At 48.1% G+C, this 27,463-nt stretch overlaps 1 protein-coding gene across 1 annotated transcript in view; it reads right to left on the reverse strand.

The window, feature by feature from the left end:
• The window catches only part of LOC119455383 (tubulin-specific chaperone D-like), an 82,053-nt gene that overhangs the window by 14,804 nt on the left and 39,786 nt on the right, over positions 1 to 27,463 (reverse strand). Inside the window, exons 9-12 of the mRNA XM_037716781.2 lie at positions 26,834 to 27,126; positions 13,069 to 13,230; positions 11,255 to 11,455; positions 1,748 to 2,034 (exon numbers count right to left, since the gene is read on the reverse strand). Of these exons, the coding sequence (XP_037572709.1) occupies positions 1,748 to 2,034; positions 11,255 to 11,455; positions 13,069 to 13,230; positions 26,834 to 27,126 (943 nt within the window). The remainder of the gene's footprint in view (positions 1 to 1,747; positions 2,035 to 11,254; positions 11,456 to 13,068; positions 13,231 to 26,833; positions 27,127 to 27,463) is intronic.

The raw sequence follows: 27,463 nt of genomic DNA on the forward strand, positions 1-27,463 counted from the left end.
TTCGTCGTATGCGTTTCTTCCCATCGTGCAGTTTACCGTTCCTTCAGTATGAACCAACTAGCCCGATATATCTTATTGCTGTAGGTGGATACCGATTTCGCATGGTATCACTAATTCGGACTATAGGGAGAACGCCAGCGAGCGTGAAACACGCGCAAGCTGCCCGTCCACACGAGCTCAAGGTTGAGGTGAGGCGTCTGCCCAAGGAGTGGTGACAGCAGTGGTAAGCGCATGGGCGGAGAGTTTTACAACTGAAGCTAGTCTAGTAACGTTGAGTTGATTGTCCAGGTGATCACATACTGTCCAACGTCTGTGGTTGAAGGAAGGTTACACATCTGCCATAATGGCCGTGAGTGACAGTGGCTAACACTCCTGGGCTCTATTTAGTACATGTACAGTCAAACAGGAAACTTTACGAACCACGGAATCTCAGAAAACGTTGAATTTCCGGGAAGCCTGTAACTGTAAGCCAGTAAAATCATACACCCCGGTGTTGTCTGCATATAAAACTGGAAATGTGAATACGAGGCTGCATTGTGAGGCTGCGGAGATATTCCGCTTTTCTTAGATTCCGTGGCCCATAAAATTTTGCGCTTTCGTGAGCCATATGGGAGGAAACACCTTATCAGTTTTCAAGCAATAATTGCCATGAACCCGAATGTAAGTTCTGCTTTTTTTTTTTCACGAAAACAAACAGCCAAAACCACTCCTCGTCTTACGCAGCGGTCTTTAGCACATTATGAGCGATCGTATGACCAAGTTGAGGTCAGGGGTTGACATATATTGCGGTTCATACGCTACTCATTATGTGTGAATTTGAATGGAACATGTTGATATACAAGTAAATTTCACATTGAACATTCAGTGTCCATAAACACTTTTGCACAGGGTATGTGTGTGTAGCCCCTAAAGCTTCTCAAAGCAATTTGGGCATTCCCTTTCATAGTTACAGTAGAACATTGTTTATACGTTTTGGAAAAAAATGTGTGAAAGAACGTACTAACAGAAAAAACATACGATCCAAAGTGACTAAAATGTCTGACCGACTCAACTGTAGTTGACATCTACATAATGTGAATAGCATAGAAATGTGAATAGCATAGCATAGAAATGTGAATAGCATTGCATAGAAAATGATAAAATGCTTTCACAGTGACGAGTCATGGCGGTCATCCAGGAGATTTAGTGGCAAATAGTTGCCTCTGTCAAAAAATAAATAAAACTGTGGTGTTTCTAGTCACCAAACCAGTGAAACCTCAATTGTGGTGCTAAAGCAAGTGCTCTAAAGAAATTCATCAAAATGTTACTTGACAAATATCTGTTAATCAATATTAACCATACACTTACTGATATTTGTCGCCACTATAGTAATGCACTGCCAGAAAACTTGCATCGCCAAGCACAGTTTTTAAATTTTTGACTATTCCCACTTGAAGCAGACGAAATGTACAAACTATGCACTTACAAAAGACTTGACCTGCAATAGTTTTTCAGCAAATCGAATTTATGACAATTTCAGTAATCTTGAATACTGCAGGTTTCAAGATCAGAAAGAAAAAAATAAGCATTTCTTGGTTGGTTCTGTTAAGACCAAGGAAAACGACACACCGAAGGGATCAGCATACATCAATCACAAACCGCAAAATTCTCTGTGAATATCTGAGCTGGCACTATATCCACGTTTGATTTGGACACATGCACTAGCACATGCACAGTAGTGATCACAGTGTCAAAAGCCCCTAGAGACCTTAAATGATGTCATGCAGGCCTTCCTGACGTTGGCTCCCGCATCTCCCCTTTGTGGGCAGTGCGTGTAGTCATCCATCCCTTGGATTAAGATGTCGAGTATGGCTTCAATCTGGGATGGCAACACGCCTCCTTCCTCGACCCCAACCGAGATGCAAAAACGTGCCAAGGAAAGCACTGCCTCAGTTTTTGAGTCCGAGTACTCCCGGCCCTCTGCTGTTGCTCTGGCCGTAAGTCCGCGAAGAATCACTTCGAAGTACTTCATGCAAACGAAGCTTGGCAGAGATCCTGAAACAGAAATGCAAGATGTCTTAAAAACGAGCCGGAAAAAAATTTTGGAAAGCGTAAGAAGCCTAGTTTTAGGCGGCACGGATATAAAAGCCTCCACGGAAAATCTTACATTCGAAATACGAGTGGATGCACTGTGAAAAGCTAGCAAAAAGAAACGATTCTGATGCTGAAACTAGAAAGACTGTGCAGAAACCACACACGATGATTGTCAATTTAAGCAATAGAACACCTCTAAAAGCTACTCACCTTATTAAAAGAATGATGCGCATGAATGCGTATATTTGTAACAGAATATTTAAGCAGTGCTTGTTTGTTTCATCGCGTAGTTTCATAGAGAACAGAGTCGTTAGCCAGCGCATCTGCAGCAGTAGTCTAGGGGGCTATTCATGCAAGTGAATTTGTCGTGTGGTGACTCCATCGGCATGAGTGAGCACTCCACTTCAGCATCTAAATCTTCAGATGCCACAAAGCTAACACGTGAAGGCACACACATCTCAAAGAGCTACAGTCGAGTCCTGCTACAACAAAATTCACGGGACACGAGAAAAATTTCGTTGCGGCGGAACTTCGTTGATGTGGAATTAGCATGTACAGTGGAACCTCGTTGATACGATTTTGCATAATACGTTTTTCAGCATAATACGTTTCTTTTCTTTTTGCAGATAATACGATTTGGTCAGATAATACGTTGGATGATACAATTTTCGGATGATATGCTTTATTTTCCAGTTCCCATGAAGAACGTATTAACGAGATTCCACTGTATATATGTACGTCAAATGGCAAAGCTACGAACGAAACCAAAACCATCGTCTCGGAAATCTTCACGATGGTGTGGGGGAAAGACTGAGAAGTACTGAAGGCGGTCAATAAAGTGTCAACTTCACGAGAGAATGCATTTCGTGCTGCTGTTACAGCATTATTCGTACACTGCGGCCAACACCTAACCCAACAAAATGTAGATGGCGTCACGCATGACTATGAGGCACATAGTAGTAGGGGAATCCGGATTAATTCTGACCACTTGAGGTTACTTAACGTGCAACCAATGCACGGTACACAGGCGTTCTTTCATTTCACCTGCATTGAAATGTGGCTGCCGTGGCCGGGATTTGGCCCTGCATCCTTGGGCTTGCAGTGCAATGCCAAAGCCACTACGCCAACATGGTGGGGATCAAGAAGGCTCTGCATTGCTGCAAACCGAGTTGGAGCGCGGTAGGAATACCACACTCCAGCTCGAAAGTTTGCAAGCTGGTTCTTTGTCATTGCTTTTGTCATCCTATTTCAGTACTCACAAACAGTTGACAAATGCCTTCGTCTGTCATGGTTCAGACGGACCTGCCCCACTGCCTGGCCATTGCTGCCCCACCAATCTTCAGCTCCTGCCGTTTTTTTTGTTTAGATTCTTTTTTTTCCTGTTTTGGTTCAGCGCGCATTTCATGCTTTATAGAAACTGGTTCTCTGTTGCTGCTTTCTTCCGAATGAGAATTTAATCAACAACTCATACATACCTTCGACCATCAAAGTGTGGACAGACCTGCCACACTGCTTCCCCATGACTGCCCTCTCCCACAACAGAACGACAAAGGGCAGAGACATTTGCTTGACTTACTGTCACAAATTTATCTTGCATACCTTGTGTGTTTAGATGACCTCTCCATAGACGGCACAACAAATGTGCAATGTTCCTTTTTGGCATGAGCTGCTTCCAGAGGACAGGGAATGCATTAAAAACACAAAACAAGCGCACAGCAGAACCGCGTTGATACAATCCTGTTAGGTACAATTTTCCCGCATCAATGTCCGCTATTGAGAACATCAAAAATGACTGAACACAGTTACGCTTCTTTTTTACTGGTTCATACGTTCCTGGAAAACACAATCTTTTGGCACTAATGTCCGGCACATTTCCAAACTACGATCATGTGATACGTTTTCTGGCCACTAGATCTCATGTAAAAAGAAAAGGAGGGAGGCGTATGCGATGAGAACCGTAGCCACCAGCCGCAGCAGAGCTTCCGTGCAATACTCGCCCGCCCGTCTCGCGTGAAAACGTAGGCGCCCACTCGGTTTCTTATTCCGGTACAAGCAAATCTCTTCCCGGGTTGTCGCACGCCGCATTCACAGTTATCGCCACCAACCCTGATGCGATAAGCATCTTCACCTGTTTGTTTTAAAGCGCGTGGCTCCTAGTGCCGTTGGTAGCGTACTGCACGCATTTAGTGGGCGATAATTCAAACGCGTCGCTGTTCCCTGCTGCAGGTGATGCTGTGAGCGTCACGTTTCGCTTCGGTGACATCCGGCGTCGCCCACTAGCTCGATTACGTTTCAGTTTCCTGTCGCTCTCTTAAACCAAACGATAGAAAAACAACAAAACGTATCTCGTACCACTAGAGCCGCACCAGCTCGACACGCATCTCGTGCCTCATGTGCAACAATTCACTTCACATTACGTAGATGTCAACTACAGTAGAGTCAGTCAAATATTTTAGTCACTTTGGATTGTATGTTCTTTCGGTTAGTACGTTTTTTCGCACTTTCTTTCTAATACATAAGAACAATGCACTACTGTAACTACGAAAGGGAATGCCCAAATTGCTTTCACGTATGCCTGACGTAACTCTGGCTCCGGCATGGGAGAACGCAGGGAAGGAATTTCGCTTGCAGAGGCTAGACGGCACAAGTGGAGAGAGTGTCTCACTTGGCTGTGGCACTTGTCTCCTGAAATCATGGGTTCGCGGCACTGAAATATTTCTGTCTTGGCTATTAATGAAATAATTAGGAAAATTCTTGGGGTAGAAACCTCGCTAAAGGGCACATAACAACTTTTAGCGCATAACCAAAATTTCATAAGTGGCCTGGTGAGGAAAAAAACATTATGCAATAAGAAAACATGTGCGTCTCAGGTCGCTTCAGCCTCACCAGCTCCACACGCGTCGCGTCGGCATCTTGTGCCAAATCTGCACATCAGAACAGCCTGCTAAAATGCCCCCTTGAAGAAGCTGCTCTCACAAGCTGAATTTGAGGAGCTCAAACTTAAGTTTGCCGAAGCCGGAAAGACGGCAACGCCCCACATGCTGCGTTGGTGTCTCATGCTGCAACAATTCACGCAATGCTTTCCATTATGTAGATGTCAACTACAGTTGAGTCTGCCAAATTTTTTAGGGACTTAGGATCATACATTTTCCTGTTTAGTATGTTCTTTCTGACATTTCTTTCGAAAACGTCTAACGAGGTTCTACTGTGTACTCTGGAGTGACAGGGTAAGGGTTAGAGTTCCATCTACAGTCAACGATCGATTTTCTGGACGCCCGATTTTTCGGATATGTCTGATAATTCGGACACCTGCGTGGCACGATACCCTATAGAGTCAATGTATAAGAACGTCTGAAATTTTGAACGCAAAAAAAAAAAACTTCGAAGTCCGACTTTCCAGACTTTTTGCCATGACCGCAAGTCCGAAACAGCATTAATTGAAGCCACCTACTCCAACCACTTTGATTATTGCGCCACCTGGAACTAGCGCTCTCACATGCAGATCCGCTGGCAGCCGTAGCAACCACCGCGGCAACACTAGGCCTAGCTGCTTCCACGTTCGTTACCAAGCTTCTTGCTATTTGGTGCCGTGTTTTTCATTGAAACAATTCACCGATGTTAGCAATGGCGCTGACCCCGCCTTTGTAATCCTCGCCAATGGTTTCGAAGCTTGGAAAACGGCACGTTGCATAATTACCGGTTCCCAAAAGTCAGCTTCGCCTCAATACAGCACTGTTATGCGGTGAAGCAAACGGGAAGTATTGCGGTGAAGCATATCAAGAGTGGGAAGGGGCAATTGTTATGGGACACAGTATGTATTCCTTAATCATACACGCGTACACCCGTGTTATCATAGTACGAGCACCGATAAGCCTAACCAGTGTACTGGCAGGCCTTTAGAGCTATTTCGGATGTACCTGTGGTGATTTGAGCCTTTGGGGGCAGTAAAAGGCATGCATTCATTTTTTTGGATTGCCCAATTTTTGGGACGTTTTCGTGGCCCCTAGGTTGTCCGAAAAATCGGAAATTGTCTGTATCACCTTTTCCTTTTTCATTTGATACTGCTGTTGTCTTTTTTTTTGTCTTATAGTGATATACCTATCCTGTTTGAAGGTACAGTATAGACCACTTATAATGTAACCGCTTATAGTGCAGTACCGAATATAGTGCAGTCTTTTCAGACTCCCGTTAATTTTCCCATAGCGCTCCATGTATACACGTATCGCTTATAGTGCAGTTGCGGGAAACGAAATACTGGTTACATTGCGGCCGCCTGGCAGTACGGAAATCAGCGGAGACGGCGAACGCTCCCCTTAAACGGGCGCCCCAAGAAGTGCTCGAGGAAGAAAGAGTGACGAAGTGGAGGAGAAGTGCACGTGGTGCGAACGAACAGCCAGTGAGGCTGAAACCTGAATATTGAGTGCGAGTCGTGAAATATAACGGCGCGCATAGCGAGCGAGGGCCACGAAACTGCCAACGCCACCGGCAGTTGGCATGACACTTGCTTCACGTTAATGGCAGTAAACGAAACTTCAGGGGGCGGGCAACGCCGGCACAGCACGGTGAAGGGCGCACGCGGAGACCGTGGAATGTGAGGGAGCAGGGCGGCAGGGAAGCGGATTTCGCCTCAGCAGCTCCGCCGCTTCGGTGGCTCCCCTCGCCCTCCCTCGTAACTCCTTCACTTTCGACTGTCACCGTGCACGCTCGCCACCGTGCAGGCGCCGGCGCTCCAGCCGGCCCGGCGCCAGCTCCCCGAAGTTTCGTTTTCTGCCGTTATTGGGAAGCGGGCGTTTGCCGGCGTGGGCAGTTTCGTTGGCCGGCTTAGGACAGCGCCGCTGCTTCCCTCTGCGCCGTAGCCGCAGCATGCAAGGTCAACACGTGACTAGAAAGTAGAGGAAGCATAAAGGAGAAAGAAGGGTTCACTGCCATTTTCTATGCGTGGCTACGGTAGCGTGGCTGAGACGTCGGCATGTACAGCGGAATCTCGATGATACGAATCTCACGGGGTCACGAAAAATATTCGTATTAGCCAAAATTCGTATCATCTAAACGCAATTAAAACTAGCCAAATTAAGGGGGGACACGGGGATCAGATCGCGAAAATTGCGAGAAAAATCGGCTTTTGAAAACCACGCATTTCGGTATCTGCAACGCCAAATCTAAGCTGTATCAAAATGGTTTGGCTAAAAACACACTAAAAGTGCCCGAAAAAGATTAATTCGTCAGTGCGCAGGGTGAGAAAACAGCTTTAAATCGCGCAAAATCCCCGCAGTTCACGGAAACATATCTCATATTTCCTGCCACCGTCGAAAGCTCAAAGTTTCGCCGTTCCACTTCTCAATTCGTCCGTAGTCGCCATCTTGTAACAAACGCACAAACACAAAAGAAGCGCGGGTCTGCGATAGGTAGTCACACGGGCCCTCCGATGAAAGCGGCCTCCGATTGGCTACCATGCTAAAAGGCGTCTCTCCATTGGTTGCTGCTGTGACAGGGGCAAGATGGCAACTGCAGTGGTCTGCTTTGTAAACCACGCTGGCGTCTTCACTTGACACGCAAAATTCGGATTACTGAGAGCTCCCAGGTTAGTGATGGATCGTCGCTCGTTGGAGAAGAAATTTTGGACGAAGCACGCCTTCGAAATACGGAAGCGCAAGCCTCCTACGGCAAGAAAAATACGGCGATTAGCGAGAGAAGCGGAGGAGCACCCGACTGAACGTGCCGCGCTACCTTGCACCATGTGACTCTGGCAGCGAAACAGACAATCGCCCTGTGCCATCGGCACTGATAACGCAGTCAACGGAAGACGCATCAACGGAGGCTCCCGCGCCTCGGCGTACGGCCGCGCGAATCAGCCGAGATCTTATCTCGGTAGACATAGCTCGCCGAGACTTGGCAAAATGGCGCAAACACAAAGAACGCGGCCCGAAGCACAGCAGCCACTCCGTCCGGCTGATGGCACGCGGAAAAGGAGGAAAAGCACAAAAGCAACAAAAGCGTCACCGCTTCAAACTCTTCGCGCCCAGTCGCGGCCTCCGTGCTGTCCGGCGCCGCATTCGCGCCTCCACACCAAAAAAGAAAGAGAGAACGCACGTGACTGCGCGCTGTTCTCTTTCGCGGCCGTCGGTGGGGCGGCGTTTATTCGTATCAACCGACGCGGGTCGAAAATCGATTCGTAACAACCGTTCTCTAGCACGTTGCAAAGTCATGGGGCTCGGCCGGGACCACAGAAAAATTCGTATCATCCGGAAATTCGTATTAGCTGTGATCGTATCATCGAGATTCCACTGTACACGAATGTTCCGGCGCAACGCAGAATCGGCGACCTTGCCATTTGAAAGAGAGTGAAATTTCCGCCGCATTTTTTTTTTATTTCTTTTTTTTTTGTTCGCACGCGACATTGAGGGGTCTCTCCTAAGCTTTTACTCTATAGGCCGTTTCACATGCTGCGACTGGAGCGAAAAAAATTGGTGCGATCGCACGCGTCGCAATGCGATTTTTGGCGGTGCCGGAGCAATGCCGGTCGGAGGCGCCGCCGCGTGAATTTTTCGAATTAACGAGATTCGACTGTAAATTGAATGCAAATGTTCTAACCGCATTCCTCGACTGTCGCATATGCGTGGCGGCTCGGTGCACATGTTTTGCATATGTGTGGGCCTTGAATCGCGCAAAATCCCCGCAGTTCACGGAAACATATCTCATATTTCCTGCCACCGTCGAAAGCTCAAAGTTTCGCCGTTCCACTTCTCAATTCGTCCGTAGTCGCCATCTTGTAACAAACGCACAAACACAAAAGAAGCGCGGGTCTGCGATAGGTAGTCACACGGGCCCTCCGATGAAAGCGGCCTCCGATTGGCTACCATGCTAAAAGGCGTCTCTCCATTGGTTGCTGCTGTGACAGGGGCAAGATGAAGCACAAAAGCAACAAAAGCGTCACCGCTTCAAACTCTTCGCGCCCAGTCTCCCAGCCTTTTGTGCTGCTGTGACAGGGGCAAGATTTTTCACGAAGGACGACGCAAGGCGCGGGTCAACAGACAGCGCCGACAATTCAAGAGTGACCCGTACGTACAGTACGTGGACGTGGCGGCGTACCCCGCAGGGGGCCTCTTCGCGGTAGCCGCCGTGAACAGGAGAGACAACTCCTTAACCCTCGCGGCCTCCGTCAGGGCAGAGACCCCAGCTGCGGCTGAGACCATAGCCGCAGCGCTAGTAATAAAACAACATGACAGGGTGGGCAGGGAAGTTCATGTCGTTACCGACTCGCAACAGGCCTGCCGAAACTTTACCAACGGACGAACACCGGTGCTGGCGGCTCAAATTCTAGGCCCGAGGCTACAAGAAACCCATCAAATCACTTGGACGCCGGGTCACGCGGGACTGGAGGGGAACGAAAGGGCGAACGCCTTAGCTCGAGCGCTAATTAACCGAGCGGGGCAAAACCAATCGTCTTATCAATCCCCTCCCTTTACCTTTGTGCCCCTGCCATCAAATTACTGCGACCGACTCGAAATCCAGCGACTCAACCGCAGGATTTATCCTCCCCCTCACAAAAATCTCAGCACTGAAGAGGCAATAGCCCTCAGACTTATCCAAACAAACACATTCCCAAACCTACACAGATACAGCAAAATATACCCACAAACATATCGCGGCATCTGCCCCTGGTGCGGCGACACACGCCCTACACTCTTTCACATCTCGTGGGGGTGCGGGGGCAAACCTCAACATTTAAAGACGCCTAACACGTCATTTGAGTGGTGGGAGGTACAGCTGACCGGCGATACCCTGGCGGGACAACAAGCTCTCGTCCAGCAAGTACGTCGAGCAGCCATGGCCAGTGGAGTCCTGGAATGAGGACACCACCCACTCGTCCTCAAGATCAACGATCTGAATGGTCTAAATAAATGTTTTTTCTCTCTCTCTCTCTGTGGGCCTTGAAAATTGTTGCTTTGGTTATAGTGCAGTACCGCTTATAGTGCGGATATTCGCGACTCCGGCGACTTACGTTATAAGCGGTCTACACTGTATCAATAAGTTGATACCTCCAACTGATTTGATGTTGGAGTCGCCATTTTCTTTTCCATAATTTGCTGTGAATTTCTTGGCATTTCTAGTGTCCCTTTAATTAAACAATTAGTACCGTATTTACTTGACTGTAACACGAGTTTCTTTTTCATAAATTTTGTTCCCTGAACTTGACCCTCACTTTACATTCTAATAACAACACCATTGACGATTTGAAAACAAATATTCTAAATCCCATGGCTTTTAGCGTGACGTTGGCAACCTGTACCTTTATGTCTTGATCGAATCAATAGATAAGTCTACAGAAGTCAAAACTTGTTTTTTGTTGTTGTTGTTGGAATTGACACCGTTTTCACTCTGCTTGTGATTGGGGTTGCTGTTACGGTGCTGCCGTGCCATTTGGCCTTTGGCGCTTTGACTCCATTCATTCGCAATATCATAACGATGTAGCGTGTTTGGTACGACGCCTGCTTCGAGATATGAGCAATTCTGATAGCAGAGGAGCTGGGAAACTCCGCCGTGGCTCGATGCCAGCGAGTCGATTATTAGTGTATGGTGGGACCAGCTCTTTAAATGCGAGGCCAATCCAAAGGGCTCTGTGGACCTCGCAGTGGCATGATACTGTCCGCGAATGAAATGGTTGTGCGGTCTTTTAAGACATGCTTAATCTCAAATGAGCTCGATGGCATCAATGACTTGATTCTTAGGCAATCACTTTTGCACATAGCAGTGCCTTCACGTGACTCTGCTTGTCCCGACACCGAACCCCTCGAAGTATACGGCCGACAGCCCTTTTGGCACTGATAGCGAGCTTGGCACAGCACCAGAAACACTTGTCGGGGATGCTACCGGTGCTGAGTCACGCTAAATTTTGAGAAAATGAAACTATCTCCAAAGGGATCGCCCGAGAATACCGCCAAAGGAAAGCTCTGTCGCATTCTCAGACGATAATGATAAATGAACAGAACTCCTTTCCGAATTGTTTGCTGGAATAAACGTAACATTCAGTTCTTTTTCGATTCATCTCGCATTTTTGTTAATGTAATTTTTATTTCGTGTGACTGGAAAGTTGACCCTAGTGTTACAATGATGGTCGCGCCACATTCGAGTAAATACGATAAATAAACCAATGAGCACCTGCCACCGGCCGAGTACTCACCCAGTGCATGTGCAAAGTTGCAACGGACTCCTTCCGTGCTCGAGTTCAGCCCTTCCAGGTAGTCCGTGAGAAGCGTGTCACAAATGCTGTCCTCGTCCTTGCAATACTCTTCCAAGAATGGCGACAAGGCCGCACAAGCATTGGCCCTCAGGCTGCGTTCGTCACGAAGAAGGCACCGCCTTATCACAAACAGCCACTTTTCTGCAAGAAAGAGCAAATTGAAAACTTGCACTGGCAATGAGATCAGAAAAATTTATGCCTGACCACTGAATTTCAAAATATAGTAAGGCATGCGTGAAGCAGAGCAGTGCTGTGTTACGTGAGGTGGAAACTGCCATACTGCAATTTGGTACAATTAGAAGCAAAAGTTTGCAAACCACGAACACCGCCTAGCAGGCTAGATATGCAGCCTAAAATTAAGTGGTACAATACACGCGTGGATGCCCAGCCACACTAGAGGAAAGTGGAACTCTGGTGGTCTTCAAAGTTTTGATCACAATAGTAACATATTAGAGGTGAGCCTGGGCCAGCCCGAAGGCCCACTTAAAGTCCGACCCACAAGCTGGGTTCGGGCAACCCGGCCGATTTTCAGTCGGGCTCGGACCGACAGGCATCTTTCATTGGCTGGGCCGGGATGGCATCCGAGTCCGACTCGGGTCCAAGATACTTGCGAGCTCTCCCCTTCCAGAAGAAAGTCAAATTACCCACATGGCCACATGCTCGTCTTATGCTGTCGCGCAGTTAATGGGGGACCTGGGTCTTGGAGACAAAAATATCACACACAGACAAAAAGTATATTTTTCATTTCTGTTATTTTTGTAATCTACATATCATGGCGCACTTGCTGAAAAAGAAATTAGCTTCAAACAATGTGTCGAGAAAAAGAACACTTTTTATGCTACGAAATGCTCAGCTTTGCCCATGAAAGCACTGAAAAGGACTCTATTTGCAGATCACCATTCCAAAATCACTTATCAGAGCCAGGCCATATTGGTCTTGTTTAAAAGAGCATATTTTCTCGCTTGCGTTTCTGCCAAAGTTGCTTGCTTTCTTGTCAAATTTTCTGCATCCAGGAGAAAAAAATGGCTTTCTCACATGTGATTAGTTTTTGCACATTTCTAAAATAAATCTTTTTGGTCATCAGTAGTTTTCCAAGAGATAATGCAATCTTAATAATTTACTTTTTATCTGATAGATAGGCTCCGAAGGAGTGCAGTAAGTTTATAATACCGTGTTTCTGTGCCCTGAAACATTTAGAAATTTTGAGGAAATAAAAACAAAGAAAAAAAGGAACCATGCGAAATTACAATTTCGAACCATCATAACTTTGGATAAAACAGAGGTAGAAACACAGCACAATTCTTAATTAACTTCTTCAATATTCAGGAATATATTTACATAACTTTTAGGTTGCTTACTGCAAGAAATTTTTTGGCAGTCGCTCCAAAACTTCGGAACAGAAAAAATTTTATGAAACATTTTCTTCATTATGTGCAGAAAAACTAGCTGAATACTTGCAACTCCGACATTAAATTACGAACTACCTGTAAATTTCGTTCCTCTGGTAGCAATAGCAATAAAAATTTTGCTCGAGGCCCAGCTTGAAACAATGACCCTTGAAACATCACAGTGGCAGTAAACGTGAATAGAAACTCGAGCCACACCAATGTAGGTGCAAGAAGCAAGAAGTGCAGCGCTCAGCTTACTGCCCTCTGCCTTCGCTTATGGCCCGATCTGACCCAACAGCCTTGCTTTTAAGGCAATCTTAACAATGAGCTCACCTTTCCGTTCTACTACGGTTAAGAAATGCTTACCAAGAATAGGTCGTGACTTGTGAACAGGAAAATGGACAGTAGAAAGCTTGCATATGAACAAGCAGAAGGCTTCCTTCATTGGGTCTCCTCCAAGGCCCTGGAACACCTTGCTTTCCTCATACTTTGAGACGAGCTCTTTCAGTGCTTCTACAGCGTCACCACCTAGAGAGGTCAGCCGGTGAAGTGTGAGAGGCATTAGAAGACCTGTCAACCTTAAATGTTGCAAAATACTGCAGTCAATGCCAAAAAATCTGGTAAAAAACACTAAACATTGTTTCATAATTCATGTGTTAATATATTTGCAGACCTTGTTTTGTATGAACATTGTGAACAGGCACTGTAGTCTAAAGTGATGGCAAAAATGATGTGCGCCACTCACATCTCCAAATGTTCAAAAAGCTTATTCACGAAACATTCTGCGAACATTCATAGAATTCAATTAAGGGTACGCAAATACTGAATAGTAGCAGATTTTGAATTGAATATTGAATCGAACCAAGAAAAAAAGTCAGACATCAGAAAAATCTGAAAACTGAAAATTTGATGCCTACAAATTTAGGGCAAGAAAATACGGTGCTGCACATGCTTAGGAGTCACCTAGCACTGCACGGCGACGCGCGCGCGCGGAGACCATCGAAGGTGAGGGAGGAGGGTGGCAGGGTAGTGCATTTGGCCTCGACAATCCCGTCGCTTTGGTGGCTCCCCTTCGCCCTCCCTCTCAACTCCCTCGTTGTTCCCTCACCTTCGACTGTCTTTGTGCGCGCCCGCCGCCGTGCCGGCGCCGCCGCTGCCGCCAGCCTGGCGGGAGCGGGCTGGCGTTTTCTGCCGTTTTGTTTTCGTTTTCTGCCGTTGAAGCGAGCGTTGGCTGGCATGGGCAGTTTCGTTGGCCGGACTGGGCCTCTGCGTTGGCAGAGACGTCGGCACGTACACGTGTGTTGCCATTTGAGAGAGTGAAATTTGTGCCGCGGTATTTTTTTTATTTCTTTTTTATTTCTCCGCGCGGCGTTGAGGGGTCTCTCCTAAGCTTTTGCTTTATGGCGGTGTCAGAGCAATGCCGGTCGGAGGCGCCGCCACGTGACTTGGCCTGATGCTGAGACCATTGTTGGTGCGCGGTTATGTTCGAATTAACCGTCACAAATGCTTTCGCGTTCGAATTACCGAGCGTTTTCGCCCATTGGAATACACATAACTTTGACGGGACCACAGCATCAGTTTGAATTAACCAGAATTTCGAATTATCCAGAAGTTCGAATTAACGAGATTCGACTGTATCTAGATTGCAGCTATCTAGATTTACATAGAGCTCACGCCTGTTGGATGTACTCGCCACGTGCACGTAAGGAACTTTTACCTTATGGGTCTGTGCACTCAAACATTGTGAAACGTGCCATTGCATTGACGTGTCTAGAATCTTCAATAATGAAATCGTGTCATCACACTGCGAACTATAGTTTCATTGCACAGTGAAATAGGCTGCAGGCTGCGGGTTACCCAAGTGTGATGGTGACGTCAGTCTCTGAGGTATTGCTTCCCAAACTGAAAGGAAAGTGTCACAAAAGTAACTGTGTTACACAAAAGAAGAGGCCTGAAGGTGTGCCGTATTGCCATAGAGTGGCTCACAATCTACAGAATGGCGCCACTAGATACAAAATCCCAGTAGTGTTTTCTGCTCCTCAAAAACTGTCAATGTTGTGCAGCCATATTTCTAAAGCAAGCAAAAAACCCGATTGTGAAGAGAACCACGTGAAGGTTGTAGATTGTAGCGTCGGTGTGGTATATAATATTCCGCTGTCATGTGGCAAAGTGTACCCTATTTACTCGAATCTAGGCAGACTCCGGTTCTAAGCTGACCCCCTAAAAGTTCGAAGCCAGAAAAAAAAAGAAAACTTACTTCGAATGTAGGCCGAACAAACAAGCGAGGACAGCATTCGCAAAATGAAACAGCATTTATGAAATATGAACATGCCGAGCTCATTCTACGTCACCATCGCTGCTAGCCTCGTCGCTATCTTCTATCTTCAAACAGTGCACTACTATATTCAGTACCATCAAGCACATGAGAGATGCTGCACTTTTTGAAGGAGCGCACAATCAATGTTTGCCACCCTCGTTGCGGCGCACGCAAAAAGCATCTCCTGTGGCCCCCTCCAACGACGGACGTTTTTCTTATCGATGCCCGCCAGGCTTGAACATTTGACGATGCCTCTTTGGCTCGCACAACTAGTATTCGTTATAAAGCGGCACTATAGTGGCATCGCCTGTTTGGTGCCATTACGATGACGCCACGCCACGCGCCAATGCTACACCATACTACAGTGCCTAGAATATAAGTATATTCTAGGCACTGTAGAATATAAGTATATGGTTACGGCGCCTAGAATATAAGTATATTCTAGGCGCCGTAACCATACCGATACAACACAGGTCAAAATGGCTACGTCCCTCAAGTACTTCAGTTGGCCACTGGCGCGGCTAGTAGCGGCTGCGATACTGACTTTTCTAGATGGCGCTAACTATGCACCATATTTATCAGTTTCAGTTGAAAACTGGCGTGTTTTTTTTAAATCCTCGAATTTAAGCCGACACTAGAGTTTCGCATATGATTATTTGAAAAAAAAAAAAAAAAACTATCGGCCTAGATTCGAATAAATACGGTATGTAGGGCAGTCAGGCCGCTATGTTAACGAGCGCCTTAGAGATCATGCGCGATCCATACCGACAGGTACAGGTTCCCATTTAGCTCAACATTGTAAAATATGCAAGTGTAAAGCTATGTTTCAAGATGCTACAATTTTGAACAACAGCCGTGATACCACCACCCGAGAATTATCGGAAGCTTTTTTCATACAGTCACTGGGTTCGCAGTGCATTAGTGTGACTTCTTTAACCTTGTACGGCGCTCAATATTGTTTTTTGGACTCTGTCACGAGTGCGCTCTGGTGATCGGATGTGGTGGTGGTTGCTGCGCATGGCGCTCACTGCACATGTTCTTCTGAATTCTGCTCTCTATAAAGGAGGGACGCAAAAAAATTACGTAAGTTGAGAGTACTGCCTCGTCCTGTCGTCTTTCTTGTGTCCGTTTTTTTGTGCTAAACAATGTAATTATGGATTCGCACCAACCAGCCCGCTAACGCATTGCGTGGCTTTAACTAGCACTGCTGTATTTTCAACAAGTTTCTCTGTGACATTTTTGCACAAATGTTTGCCAATAAGTCATTGGCACCTATTTGAAAACGTCTCCCAACATATGTTATTGGTCCAGTGGGACTGGGACGCCAACAGTATGTTTCTTGCTTTGTTTTATAACAATAGATAGTTCTAGCTTGTCCGTATGTGTATTGCCATTACTACAGACGTAGCAGTCAGCAACTGTGACAGCGGCTCAATCTTGAGACATTGAGTTCAACACGAGTGTGTAATACTGTTACTGCAATGACAGGCTATGTTCAATTTAGCTGGCGGTGTAGAGGTGTCCCAGAAACATAAATATGAATGTATAGTAACACCTCTTTTCTTTTTCTTCGACAAGAATGACATAAAAAAAAAAATGTGTTTCTGATGTTCTGTGGTTTGACAAATAATCCCAAAACATCACTAATATAGCTGCTGTTGCGGTTCATATCTCCGGTGTTCCAATATTCTGTAAACTGTAACGCATATAATACAATACCAACAGACTACAGCTCTAACGCTGGCTGACTGAGCCCAAAGGAAACATCCTTTCTAAGTCCACCTAAGCAGCAACATACAGTATTTACTCGAATGTAGGCTGATACTTTTAAAAAAGTAACTTATGAAAGTAGAGGGTAAGCTTAGATTCTAGGATGTGGTTTGGCGGCAACTGCCATGCACTGTCGACCACAAAAAGATCCACACCACAAGCTGGAAAAAGATGCTGCCAATTTTAGCAGCGCACAAACTGAAGCGTGAATGTTTGTAACAACGGAGATCATACAGGACAAGGCGAAGGGAGGTTGCAACTGTTCGAGGTATTGCTCAGAACAAGATCAGACACCTGTGTGCTTCGACGCGCCTTTGACATGTGTACAGTGGAACCTCGATGATACGATCACGGCTAATACGAATTTCTGGATGATACGAATTTTTCTGCGGTCCCGGCCGAGCCCCATTACTTTGCAACGTGCTAGAAAACGGTTGTTACGAATCGATTTTCGACCCGAGTCGGTTGATACGAATAAATGCCGCCCCACCGATGGCCGTGAAAGAGAACAGCGCGCAGTCATGCGCTTTATCCCTTTCTCTTTTGGTGCGGAGGCGTGGACGCGACGCCGGACAGCGCGGAGGCCGCGAATGGGCGCGAAGAGTTCGAAGCGGTGGCGCTTTTGTTACTTTTGTGCTTTTCCTCCTTTTCCACGTGCCATCGGGCGGAGTGGCTGCCGCGCTTCGGGCCGCATTCTTTTTTGCGCCATTTTGCCTAGTCGCAGCGAGCTATGTCTACCGAGATACGATCTCAGCTGATTCGCACGGCCGTACGCCGAGGCGCGGGAGCCTCCGTTGGCGCGTCTTCCGTCAGCTGCGTTATTGGTGCCGATGGCACAGGGCGATTGTGGGTTTTGCTGCTGGAGTCACACAGTGCAAGATAGCGCAGCACGTAATCCACGGTGCAAGGTTGCGCTCATTCAGTCGGGTGCGCCTCCGCTTCTCCCGCTAATCGCCGTATTTTTCTTGCCGTAGAAGCGCTTCCGTATTCCGAAGGCGTGCTTCGTCCAAAGTTTATTCGCCAACGAGCGACGATCCATCACTAACTTGGGAGTTCTCAGTAATCCGAATTCTGTGTGTCAAGTGAAGACGCCGGCGTGGTTTACGAAGCAGACAACTGCGGTTGCCATCTTGCCCCTGCCATAGCAGCAACCAATGGAGAGACGCCTTTCAGCCCGGCAGCCAATCGGAGGCCCGTTTTTATCAGAGGGCCCGTGTGACTACCTATCGCAGACCCGCGCTTCTTTGGTGTTTGTGCGTTTGTTACAAGTTGGCGACGACGGACGAATTGAGAAGCGGAACGGCGAAACTTTGAGCTTTCGAACGATACCAAGATGGCGGCGCTCGGTGGCGGGAAATACGAGATATGGCTCCGTGAACTGCGGTGATTTTGCGCGATTTAAAGCTGTTTTCTCGCCCTGCGCACTGACGAATTAAACTTTTTCGGGCACTTTCAGTGCGTTTTCAGCCAAACCATTTTGATGCAGCGTAGATTAGGCATTGCAGATACCCAAACGCGTGGTTTTCAAAAATCGATTTTTCTCGCGATTTTCCCGAACTGATCCCCGCGTCCCCCCTTAATTTAGCTAGTTTTAATTGTGTTTCGATGATACGAATTTCGGCTAATACGAATATTTTTCGTGACCCCATGAGATTCGCATCATCGAGATTCCACTGTACTTCACTTCAGGCAGTGAACTGGATCTAGGTGGCATGGGACGAAATTCTGGATGACATCATAATGCGAGCATCCTGAAAGTGCAATACAGTATAGACCACTTACAACGTAACTGCTTATAGTGCATATACGGTCTTTTCAGACTCCCGTTAAAGGGATACGGACACGAAATCTGAAAATTTTACGAAAATGCTGAAAAGGAATCCTCCGTGTGTGATTATATCGAAAAGAAGTACCGTATTTTCCGGATTACAAGTCGCACCTTTGTATAAGACGCACCCCTCTATTTAAGCATGTTTTCATGAAAAAATTCATACATAAGTCGCACCCTAGTATAAGACGCACCCCTTTTCCGCACGATCAGCACAACTAACCGTGACGCGGCATGCACTCCGTTTCAGATGCAATGTACTTACCTATTCCGGATCAACCGAATCCCCCTAACGCGTCAGTCAAGGTGCCACAAGTTACGGCAAGAATGCAGTTAATTCTTGTAAGCAGCAAAAAAGATTTATTATACATTGCGCGTTATTCAAAACCGTCAAAGGCCTCGTCCTCCGATGCGCTGTCGAACAGTTCGGCCACTTCACTAGGCAGGGCTGCAGAGACATCGTCATCTTCAGAGTTGCTGCTGTCACAATCGCTAGCAGGCGCTGAAGCAACAAGGCCAGCTTTTTGAAAGCCTGCAGTTATCGTCGACACAGAAACGGTAGCCCACGCTTCGTCGACCCACTTTGCCACCTCGCCATACGTCGCGTGTCTCATGCGTCCAGTGGCCGTAAAGCTATGTTCGCCCTCAGTCATCCAACTTTCCCACAAACGCCGCAGTACAGCTTTGAAGCTGCGGTTGACGGAGATGTCTAAAGGCTGCAGAATCTTCGTCATACCACCTGGAATGACTGCAGGCGTGCAGTTGACAGCCTTTACCTTCCGCAGTGTTGAGTCGGTAATATGCGCACGCATACTATCCATGACGAGCAGACTTTTTTTTACATGGAAAAAGCCGTCTGGTCGTTTAACAAAACACCTGTCAAGCCAAATGCTCATCATGCTTTCGTCCATCCATCCCTTTTCATTCGCTTGGATGAGGACACCTGAAGGGAAGCTGTCCTTTGGCAGTGTCTTCCGCTTAAATATGAGCATCGGTGGCAGTTTGGTTCCGTCGGCGCAGCATGCAAGGACAACCGTAAAATGCGATTTTTCATGTCCTGTTGTTCGCAGCAGCACCGACTTGTCACCCTTTTCCGCAACAGTTCGTCCCATCGGAATATCAAATGTCAATGGAATTTCGTCCATGTTGACAATGTGCTTCTCCGCGATCTCATTTTCCTCCACTTGCTTCTTCACGAACGCCTTGAAGTTATCCAACTTTTCGGCGAAGTCTTCGGGCAGCTTTTGGCAAAGCGTTGTGCGCGCTCTGATGCTCAAATAGTTGCGCCTCATAAATCTGAAGCACCAAGAAGTTCCACCGGCAAAACCAACAGCTCCCATCTCTTGAGCCCACGTGCACGCTTTCAGGCGCAACTGCACAGTTGACAATCCCCTGCCTTCCGCACGTTGTTCTAATACCCACGCGCGCAGGCGGGCTTCAAGTTCAGGCCATCGGGCTTTCAATCCTCGGTCAGCTTTCTTCGTGCTTCTCATAGCCCTCAGCTTCTCCTCCGACTTGCGCCAGTCGCGCACCATCTTTTCACTCACACCAAAGTGTCGCCCAGCGGCACGGTTACCATTTTCAAGCGCAAACTCAACCGCTGTCAACTTGAACTTTGCTGTGTAGCTCTTGCGCGATTGCCGAGGCGGCATGGTGGAACCAGAGAAACGAATACGCACTTGTGAAACGAGCCGCACAAAGCGAAGATGGCGACAGAACAGCCACAGACCGCACACACACGATGGGCAAAGAATGGCAAAGAATGGCAAAGAACATACTAAAAAGGCCAAAATAATATTAAAACAAAAAGAAAAATAACTTCGTGGCTCGCAAGTACGAAATTTATTGGTTGTTTTAGTAGCTTGTGCGAAGTACAGCAGCCATTACCCGGCGACCCCCTCGCCTCCCCCCTTTTATTTTTCAGTTGCGTTCGGTGTTATGCGACCTGAATCTTCTTGTTCTGGCTTCAACTGCTCACTCAACAACCTGACATTCGTTGCCGCAATTTAAAAAAAAATAAGGAAACAATTTCGAGAGTGAAAGGGGAAAAAAAGATATATAAGTCGCACCTTTGTATAAGTCGCACCAAAGAAAAACTCAGAAAAAAACCGCGTCTTATACTCCGGAAAATACGGTAGTCACTTAGCTCATTTTTGAGCCGATGGCTTTCTTTTTGGCATTTTTGTGAGCGCGTGCCTCGCCGCCCGACCCGCGGGAGTTGGAAGGCGTGACGTCACGACTCACTCATCGGATAGCCAGCCGGCCGGCCGCGGTCATTCGAAGAGCGACGGCGGCGAGCATGGATTCGAGTTCTGGTGCCTCTACCAGCGATGAGAACATGTCTGAAGATGAGGACCATTCCAACTTGGCAATAAATATTACCGCTTACGGTTACGAGCCTTCCGCGTCAAGTGACGAAGGAGAGCAGGTGGCCGTGGAAGTGCCGGTCAGGTTTTCGCGAACCGTAGCGCGACAATTTCGCTTTGCCCCAGACACTTGTGCAAGAATTGTTTGTCATTTCCTCTGTAAACTTGCTTTTTCAAGAGCGCACGCAGGTGAGGCAGCTGCGGGGTACTTCAGCACTGCGTGCCACGGCGGCCGCATTTCGATGGGGGCGAAATGTGAAAACACCCGTGTACTTAGATTTAGGTGCACGTTAAAGAACCCCAGGTGGTCCAAATTTCCGGAGTCCCCCACTACGGCATGCCTCATCATCAGATCGTGGTTTTGGTACGTAAAACCCCATAATTTATTTTTTTCACCACTGCGTGGATGACTGAATAGTAGTTTATGCCGACAGATGACAGCACCTGTCTGTCGTTCTGCCCAGTTTTTTTCTGTGGAGAAGCAGAGCTGTGTGTGTGTCTGATCTCGTGAGTCGCACTCGCTAGCCTTGTATTGTTTTACTATGCTTTGCCAACATTTTTAAAGACATTACTGCCTTCGTGCCCAGCCTTGGGCAACTCGCCCTAGCCTCACCCTCACACTGCTTAAGAAGACTGCAAGTGAACGGAAACAGTACCGACATCTTTTCGCCTCCTCTTTTCCAACGCGCCGCTGATCATTTCTGCCTTGCATTTTCGTGAGAAGACCGATGGCACAGCATCAGGCAAGCATTGCCTTTTGAGCAGCATGACAGGGCTTTTCAGCACAGCCGGGCTTGCCACATAATCATTGTCGACGAAGTGGTGACGAAGTCATTTTTAGAGGTCTCCAGCCTGGGCGTGATGGCTGGTAGGTAGGTATCCAAAGTTTACGCACCTTCTCGTTTTTGGGGAACGTGTGCGACGGTGTGTCACGACCGACGATGCTATTACAGTCGACGTCCGATTTCCCGGACGCCCGAAATTCCGGACATGCCTGATTTCCCGGACTCATCTGTGGCACCGTCAAGTTCCCCATAGAGTCAATGTATTAAAAAGTCCGAAATTCCGGACGCTTATAGCCTTCGCCATCCGATTTCCCGGACTTTTTACTGTTAACCGCCGACCCAAAGTCACCACCGACGCCGCCATTTTGGTTGTTTTCATATCCTCGAACCCACCATACTCGCATCGCAGGTGTGGCCAGCAGCACCGCCGCACCGCGCCGCGGCTGCCGTAACCTCGAAACCGCACGTGCAATCCGTTGCCAGCCGTAGCTTAGCCAAGCCAAACCTCACTGTGTTCGTTCACGTGTTGTTTTGTCAGCTCTGCCAGCTCTGCGGTCGTGTCTGCGGTTGATCGTTTGCTGCTGCGCGCTATCTTCAGTGATTACGTTTCCCGACCTTCAGCATCCACCGAGTTACTAGCTGTTTCGTGCTGCGCTTTTCGTCGAGCGGATTCGCCGTTTACAGCGATGGCACTGACTGCTCCTTCGTCTTCGTCCGCGCCTTTGAACGAACTGCCCTCCGTGGACGAACTGACGAAGTGACGAACTGCCATCCGCGGACGTTGCCTTCGACGATCTGCGCGCTGCCGGCGTGTCGATTCCAGCCGGGATAACCTTTGAGGGCTTCGCCGACGCTGACAAAGACCTCGAGCTATGTGCGGAGTTGACCGATGACGAAATCATTCGTCAAGTTACGGAGGATTCCGACGACTCCGACACCGAGAACGAAGAGCCAGCTCCTACACAGCCAACGAGCTCGGAGTTGACGCGAGCACTGATGACACTGTCATCGGTGTACGGCGGCAACATGACGTTGACTGAAATTGAGGCAGACATGATCGCGGGCAAGCGGACTGTGCAAAAGAAAATAAGCGACTTGTTTGCGCCCAAGTGCTGACCTATGAGGTAGCGCCGGCCACGTCGTTTTTTTTTTTTTTTTTTTTTATTATTATTATTATAAACGGCTCTTTTCAGAGCCACCTAAACGATGCATTGGCTGAATAGCAATGAGAATCTTGTACTCCGGCCGTGACCCTCTCCGTGCGCAAAATACCTACCAAAAATGTGCGTTTTCACGTGCATTCGTTTTCCCGGACTGCCCGATTTTCCGGACTTTTTCGCGGTCCCTTGAGGGTCCGGGAAATCGGACGTCGACTGTATAACAGCAATGTCTGGGCATTTCCTTCCGCCATGACGAACGCGTCAATACCGAGCGATGACCGCGGGAAGGCACATGTAAGACGCACCACCTGCGTGGAGCGCCGACGGGGATAATGTTTCGGACGGATCACGTGCGAAGATCGCCGAAAGGGGTGAAACAAACGCTGCAAGGCACCGACACCCCCGGAAACACTGCGACGGCTGTGGCCGACCTTGGCCACGTGCGCGCACCGGTGGGGGTCATGACGTGAAATTTAAGCTTCGGCTGGCGGCCGCTTGGAGGCAAGGTGCAACAGAAAATCGCAAAAAAAGATGTTTCTCGTTCTTTCTTTCAAAGCAGCTTCGTATTCGTCATTTTCAACAGTTCAACTTTTGTTCCGACGCAAAGAACCACCCGCCAACTTTTGTGTCCGTATCGCTTTAACTTTCCCATAGCACTCCATGTATACGCATACCGCCTACAGTGCAGCCGCGTGAGACGAAATACCGGTTATAATGTGGCTTCCGCAGAAAAATCTCGCCGACAAGGGCGGCAGCGATGCCTCTTTCGATGCTTCTTTTTTTTTTAGTCGGCACGCTTTTCAACAAGGTGCGTGCTCCCGGCTGGCGTATGCATTATTCAATGCAATCAAACTCTCATTAATTCGGACTTATTTGGTCGCACATCGGTTAATTCATACTACAGTCGGAGTTCGGTGAGCGAGGAGCGTCGCAAATGTGCGACACAAAAGAGCAAGAACGGCGCAAGCATCCAACCGAAACGAAGCGGTGGAGTCCGCATCGCCACAGCCATCAGTTGAAATCGTACGTGAATGACAGCAACGCCGGAACGCTTCGAGCCTATTTGTGTCTTTAAAGCCTGTAATCTTGCGTTTGCCGCAGCGCATAACACCGCGTTGGCCACGGGCTTTCGTAAATGCGTAGTCGTCATCCACGATCGCATCGATAGCGGCCGCGGTTTTCTCCGCAGCGGTTGCGGCGAACAGTAGTTTCGTTTTTAATCGGTACGCGCATCGGCCGCGTGCCTAAAAAACTGCGTAGTCGCCATTGATGATCACATAGATATCGCGAGCGCGGTTTCGACGGCCAGTTGTTGCAGCGACTGGACGACTCGGTGCGTGCGTTGGGCGCGTGCCTTCAGCACCGCAAAGTCGCCGTTCATAATCACATCGATAGCAGTCACGGTTTTTTCTGCAGCAGTTGCGGCAAACAGGCGTTTCGTTTTCACTCGGTGCAAAGCTGTCGAGCTTGAAGAGCACCGGCTACATCGATTAGGTTTTCGCCAGCTCACTGGCGAAAACGTAATCGTGATGTGCGCGCGATAGTACAAAGTGTGTCTACATGCTTGGTCTACATGTTTTGCAAACGTGCAGGGCTTGAAAATCGGTGTTTTGTTTATAGTGCGGTACCACTTATAGTGCAGATATTCGCGACTTGGGCGACTTACGTTATAAGCGGTCTACACTGTATCTCAACAATGTTGCATGTTCTTTTGGCAGTCCAACGCCTTTTTTCGTTCGGATTACATTCCCGGAAAGCTTTCTTATTTTCTGACCTTTCCGTATTACAGGGGCCCTCGTAGAATCGAGGCCAGCATAGACTGGAATAAATGCTTAGGCTGACCCCTTTCTAGTGAACGGCATCCAGACAAGAGAGGAGCTTACCTAAGGCGTCATAGACACTTTCACCCCTCTTCTCGCCCAGCTCACAGAGTGAGTGCACGATTTCCCCAATAGACAACAGGGCTCCCAGCTTGTTGTTCAGGTTTCGACTGTGCAATGCAGCCAAGAGCTTGGGCACACAGGTCCGCCTCACAAAGCCAGGATCGTCAGCACAGCAAGCCAGGATTTTCAGCACAGCCGGGCTTGCCACATAATCATTGTCGACGAAGTGGTGACGAAGTCATTTTTAGAGGTCTCCAGCCTGGGCGTGATGGCTGGTAGGTAGGTATCCAAAGTTTACGCACCTTCGCGTTTTTGGGGAACGTGTGCGACGGTGTGTCACGACCGACGATGCTATTATAACAGCAATGTCTGGGCATTTCCTTCCGCCATGACGAACGCGTCAATACCGAGCGATGACCGCGGGAAGGCACATGTAAGACGCACCACCTGCGTGGAGCGCCGACGGGGATAATGTTTCGGACGGATCACGTGCGAAGATCGCCGAAAGGGGTGAAACAAACGCTGCAAGGCACCGACACCCCCGGAAACACTGCGACGGCTGTGGCCGACCTTGGCCACGTGCGCGCACCGGTGGGGGTCATGACGTGAAATTTAAGCTTCGGCTGGCGGCCGCTTGGAGGCAAGGTGCAACAGAAAATCGCAAAAAAAGATGTTTCTCGTTCTTTCTTTCAAAGCAGCTTCGTATTCGTCATTTTCAACAGTTCAACTTTTGTTCCGACGCAAAGAACCACCCGCCAACTTTTGTGTCCGTATCGCTTTAACTTTCCCATAGCACTCCATGTATACGCATACCGCCTACAGTGCAGCCGCGTGAGACGAAATACCGGTTATAATGTGGCTTCCGCAGAAAAATCTCGCCGACAAGGGCGGCAGCGATGCCTCTTTCGATGCTTCTTTTTTTTTTAGTCGGCACGCTTTTCAACAAGGTGCGTGCTCCCGGCTGGCGTATGCATTATTCAATGCAATCAAACTCTCATTAATTCGGACTTATTTGGCCGCACATCGGTTAATTCATACTACAGTCGGAGTTCGGTGAGCGAGGAGCGTCGCAAATGTGCGACACAAAAGAGCAAGAACGGCGCAAGCGTCCAACCGAAACGAAGCGGTGGAGTCCGCATCGCCACAGCCATCAGTTGAAATCGTACGTGAATGACAGCAACGCCGGAACGCTTCGAGCCTATTTGTGTCTTTAAAGCCTGTAATCTTGCGTTTGCCGCAGCGCATAACACCGCGTTGGCCACGGGCTTTCGTAAATGCGTAGTCGTCATCCACGATCGCATCGATAGCGGCCGCGGTTTTCTCCGCAGCGGTTGCGGCGAACAGTAGTTTCGTTTTTAATCGGTACGCGCATCGGCCGCGTGCCTAAAAAACTGCGTAGTCGCCATTGATGATCACATAGATATCGCGAGCGCGGTTTCGACGGCCAGTTGTTGCAGCGACTGGACGACTCGGTGCGTGCGTTGGGCGCGTGCCTTCAGCACCGCAAAGTCGCCGTTCATAATCACATCGATAGCAGTCACGGTTTTTTCTGCAGCAGTTGCGGCAAACAGGCGTTTCGTTTTCACTCGGTGCAAAGCTGTCGAGCTTGAAGAGCACCGGCTACATCGATTAGGTTTTCGCCAGCTCACTGGCGAAAACGTAATCGTGATGTGCGCGCGATAGTACAAAGTGTGTCTACATGCTTGGTCTACATGTTTTGCAAACGTGCAGGGCTTGAAAATCGGTGTTTTGTTTATAGTGCGGTACCACTTATAGTGCAGATATTCGCGACTTGGGCGACTTACGTTATAAGCGGTCTACACTGTATCTCGACAATGTTGCATGTTCTTTTGGCAGTCCAACGCCTTTTTTCGTTCGGATTACATTCCCGGAAAGCTTTCTTATTTTCTGACCTTTCCGTATTACAGGGGCCCTCGTAGAATCGAGGCCAGCATAGACTGGAATAAATGCTTAGGCTGACCCCTTTCTAGTGAACGGCATCCAGACAAGAGAGGAGCTTACCTAAGGCGTCATAGACACTTTCACCCCTCTTCTCGCCCAGCTCACAGAGCGAGTGCACGATTTCCCCAATAGACAACAGGGCTCCCAGCTTGTTGTTCAGGTTTCGACTGTGCAATGCAGCCAAGAGCTTGGGCACACAGGTCTGCCTCACAAAGCCAGGATCGTCCACGGTGAGCTTGAACAGCGCTTGCGAGCAGAGCGTCCGTATGTTGGGATCCCAGTGACCCGACTTCTTCTCCACGAGGTGCAAGATGAGGGGCTGCGTGTAGTCTGCGAACTTGGCAACTTGCAGGCTGTTTTTTTTTTTTTTTTTAATTCCATGCAAGGTTGGCCAAACAGGAGTCGTAACAAGCCAGTTAGCAAAACTGTTGAATTTCACTTGCAACAAGTTGCACAAAAGTGGAAGATCTCAATTATTTAAAGGGCCCCTAAACCACTCTTTAAGCTTGAAAATTTGCTACTATATAGTGGTAGCCATGTATTAGTCTACGACGAATATACCGCCGCAAGAATTTTTTCAAGTGATGCTGTAATAGCAAAGTTAGAGGTGTTTGCTTGAACAAGTACGCAGCCATTATAGTTTCGCGCTTACCTTTGCTACCCTTCCCTTAGTAACTCTCTGCTCCTCGC

This window comes from Dermacentor silvarum, chromosome 6, assembly GCF_013339745.2.
Source record: "Dermacentor silvarum isolate Dsil-2018 chromosome 6, BIME_Dsil_1.4, whole genome shotgun sequence".
NCBI lineage: Eukaryota > Metazoa > Arthropoda > Arachnida > Ixodida > Ixodidae > Dermacentor > Dermacentor silvarum.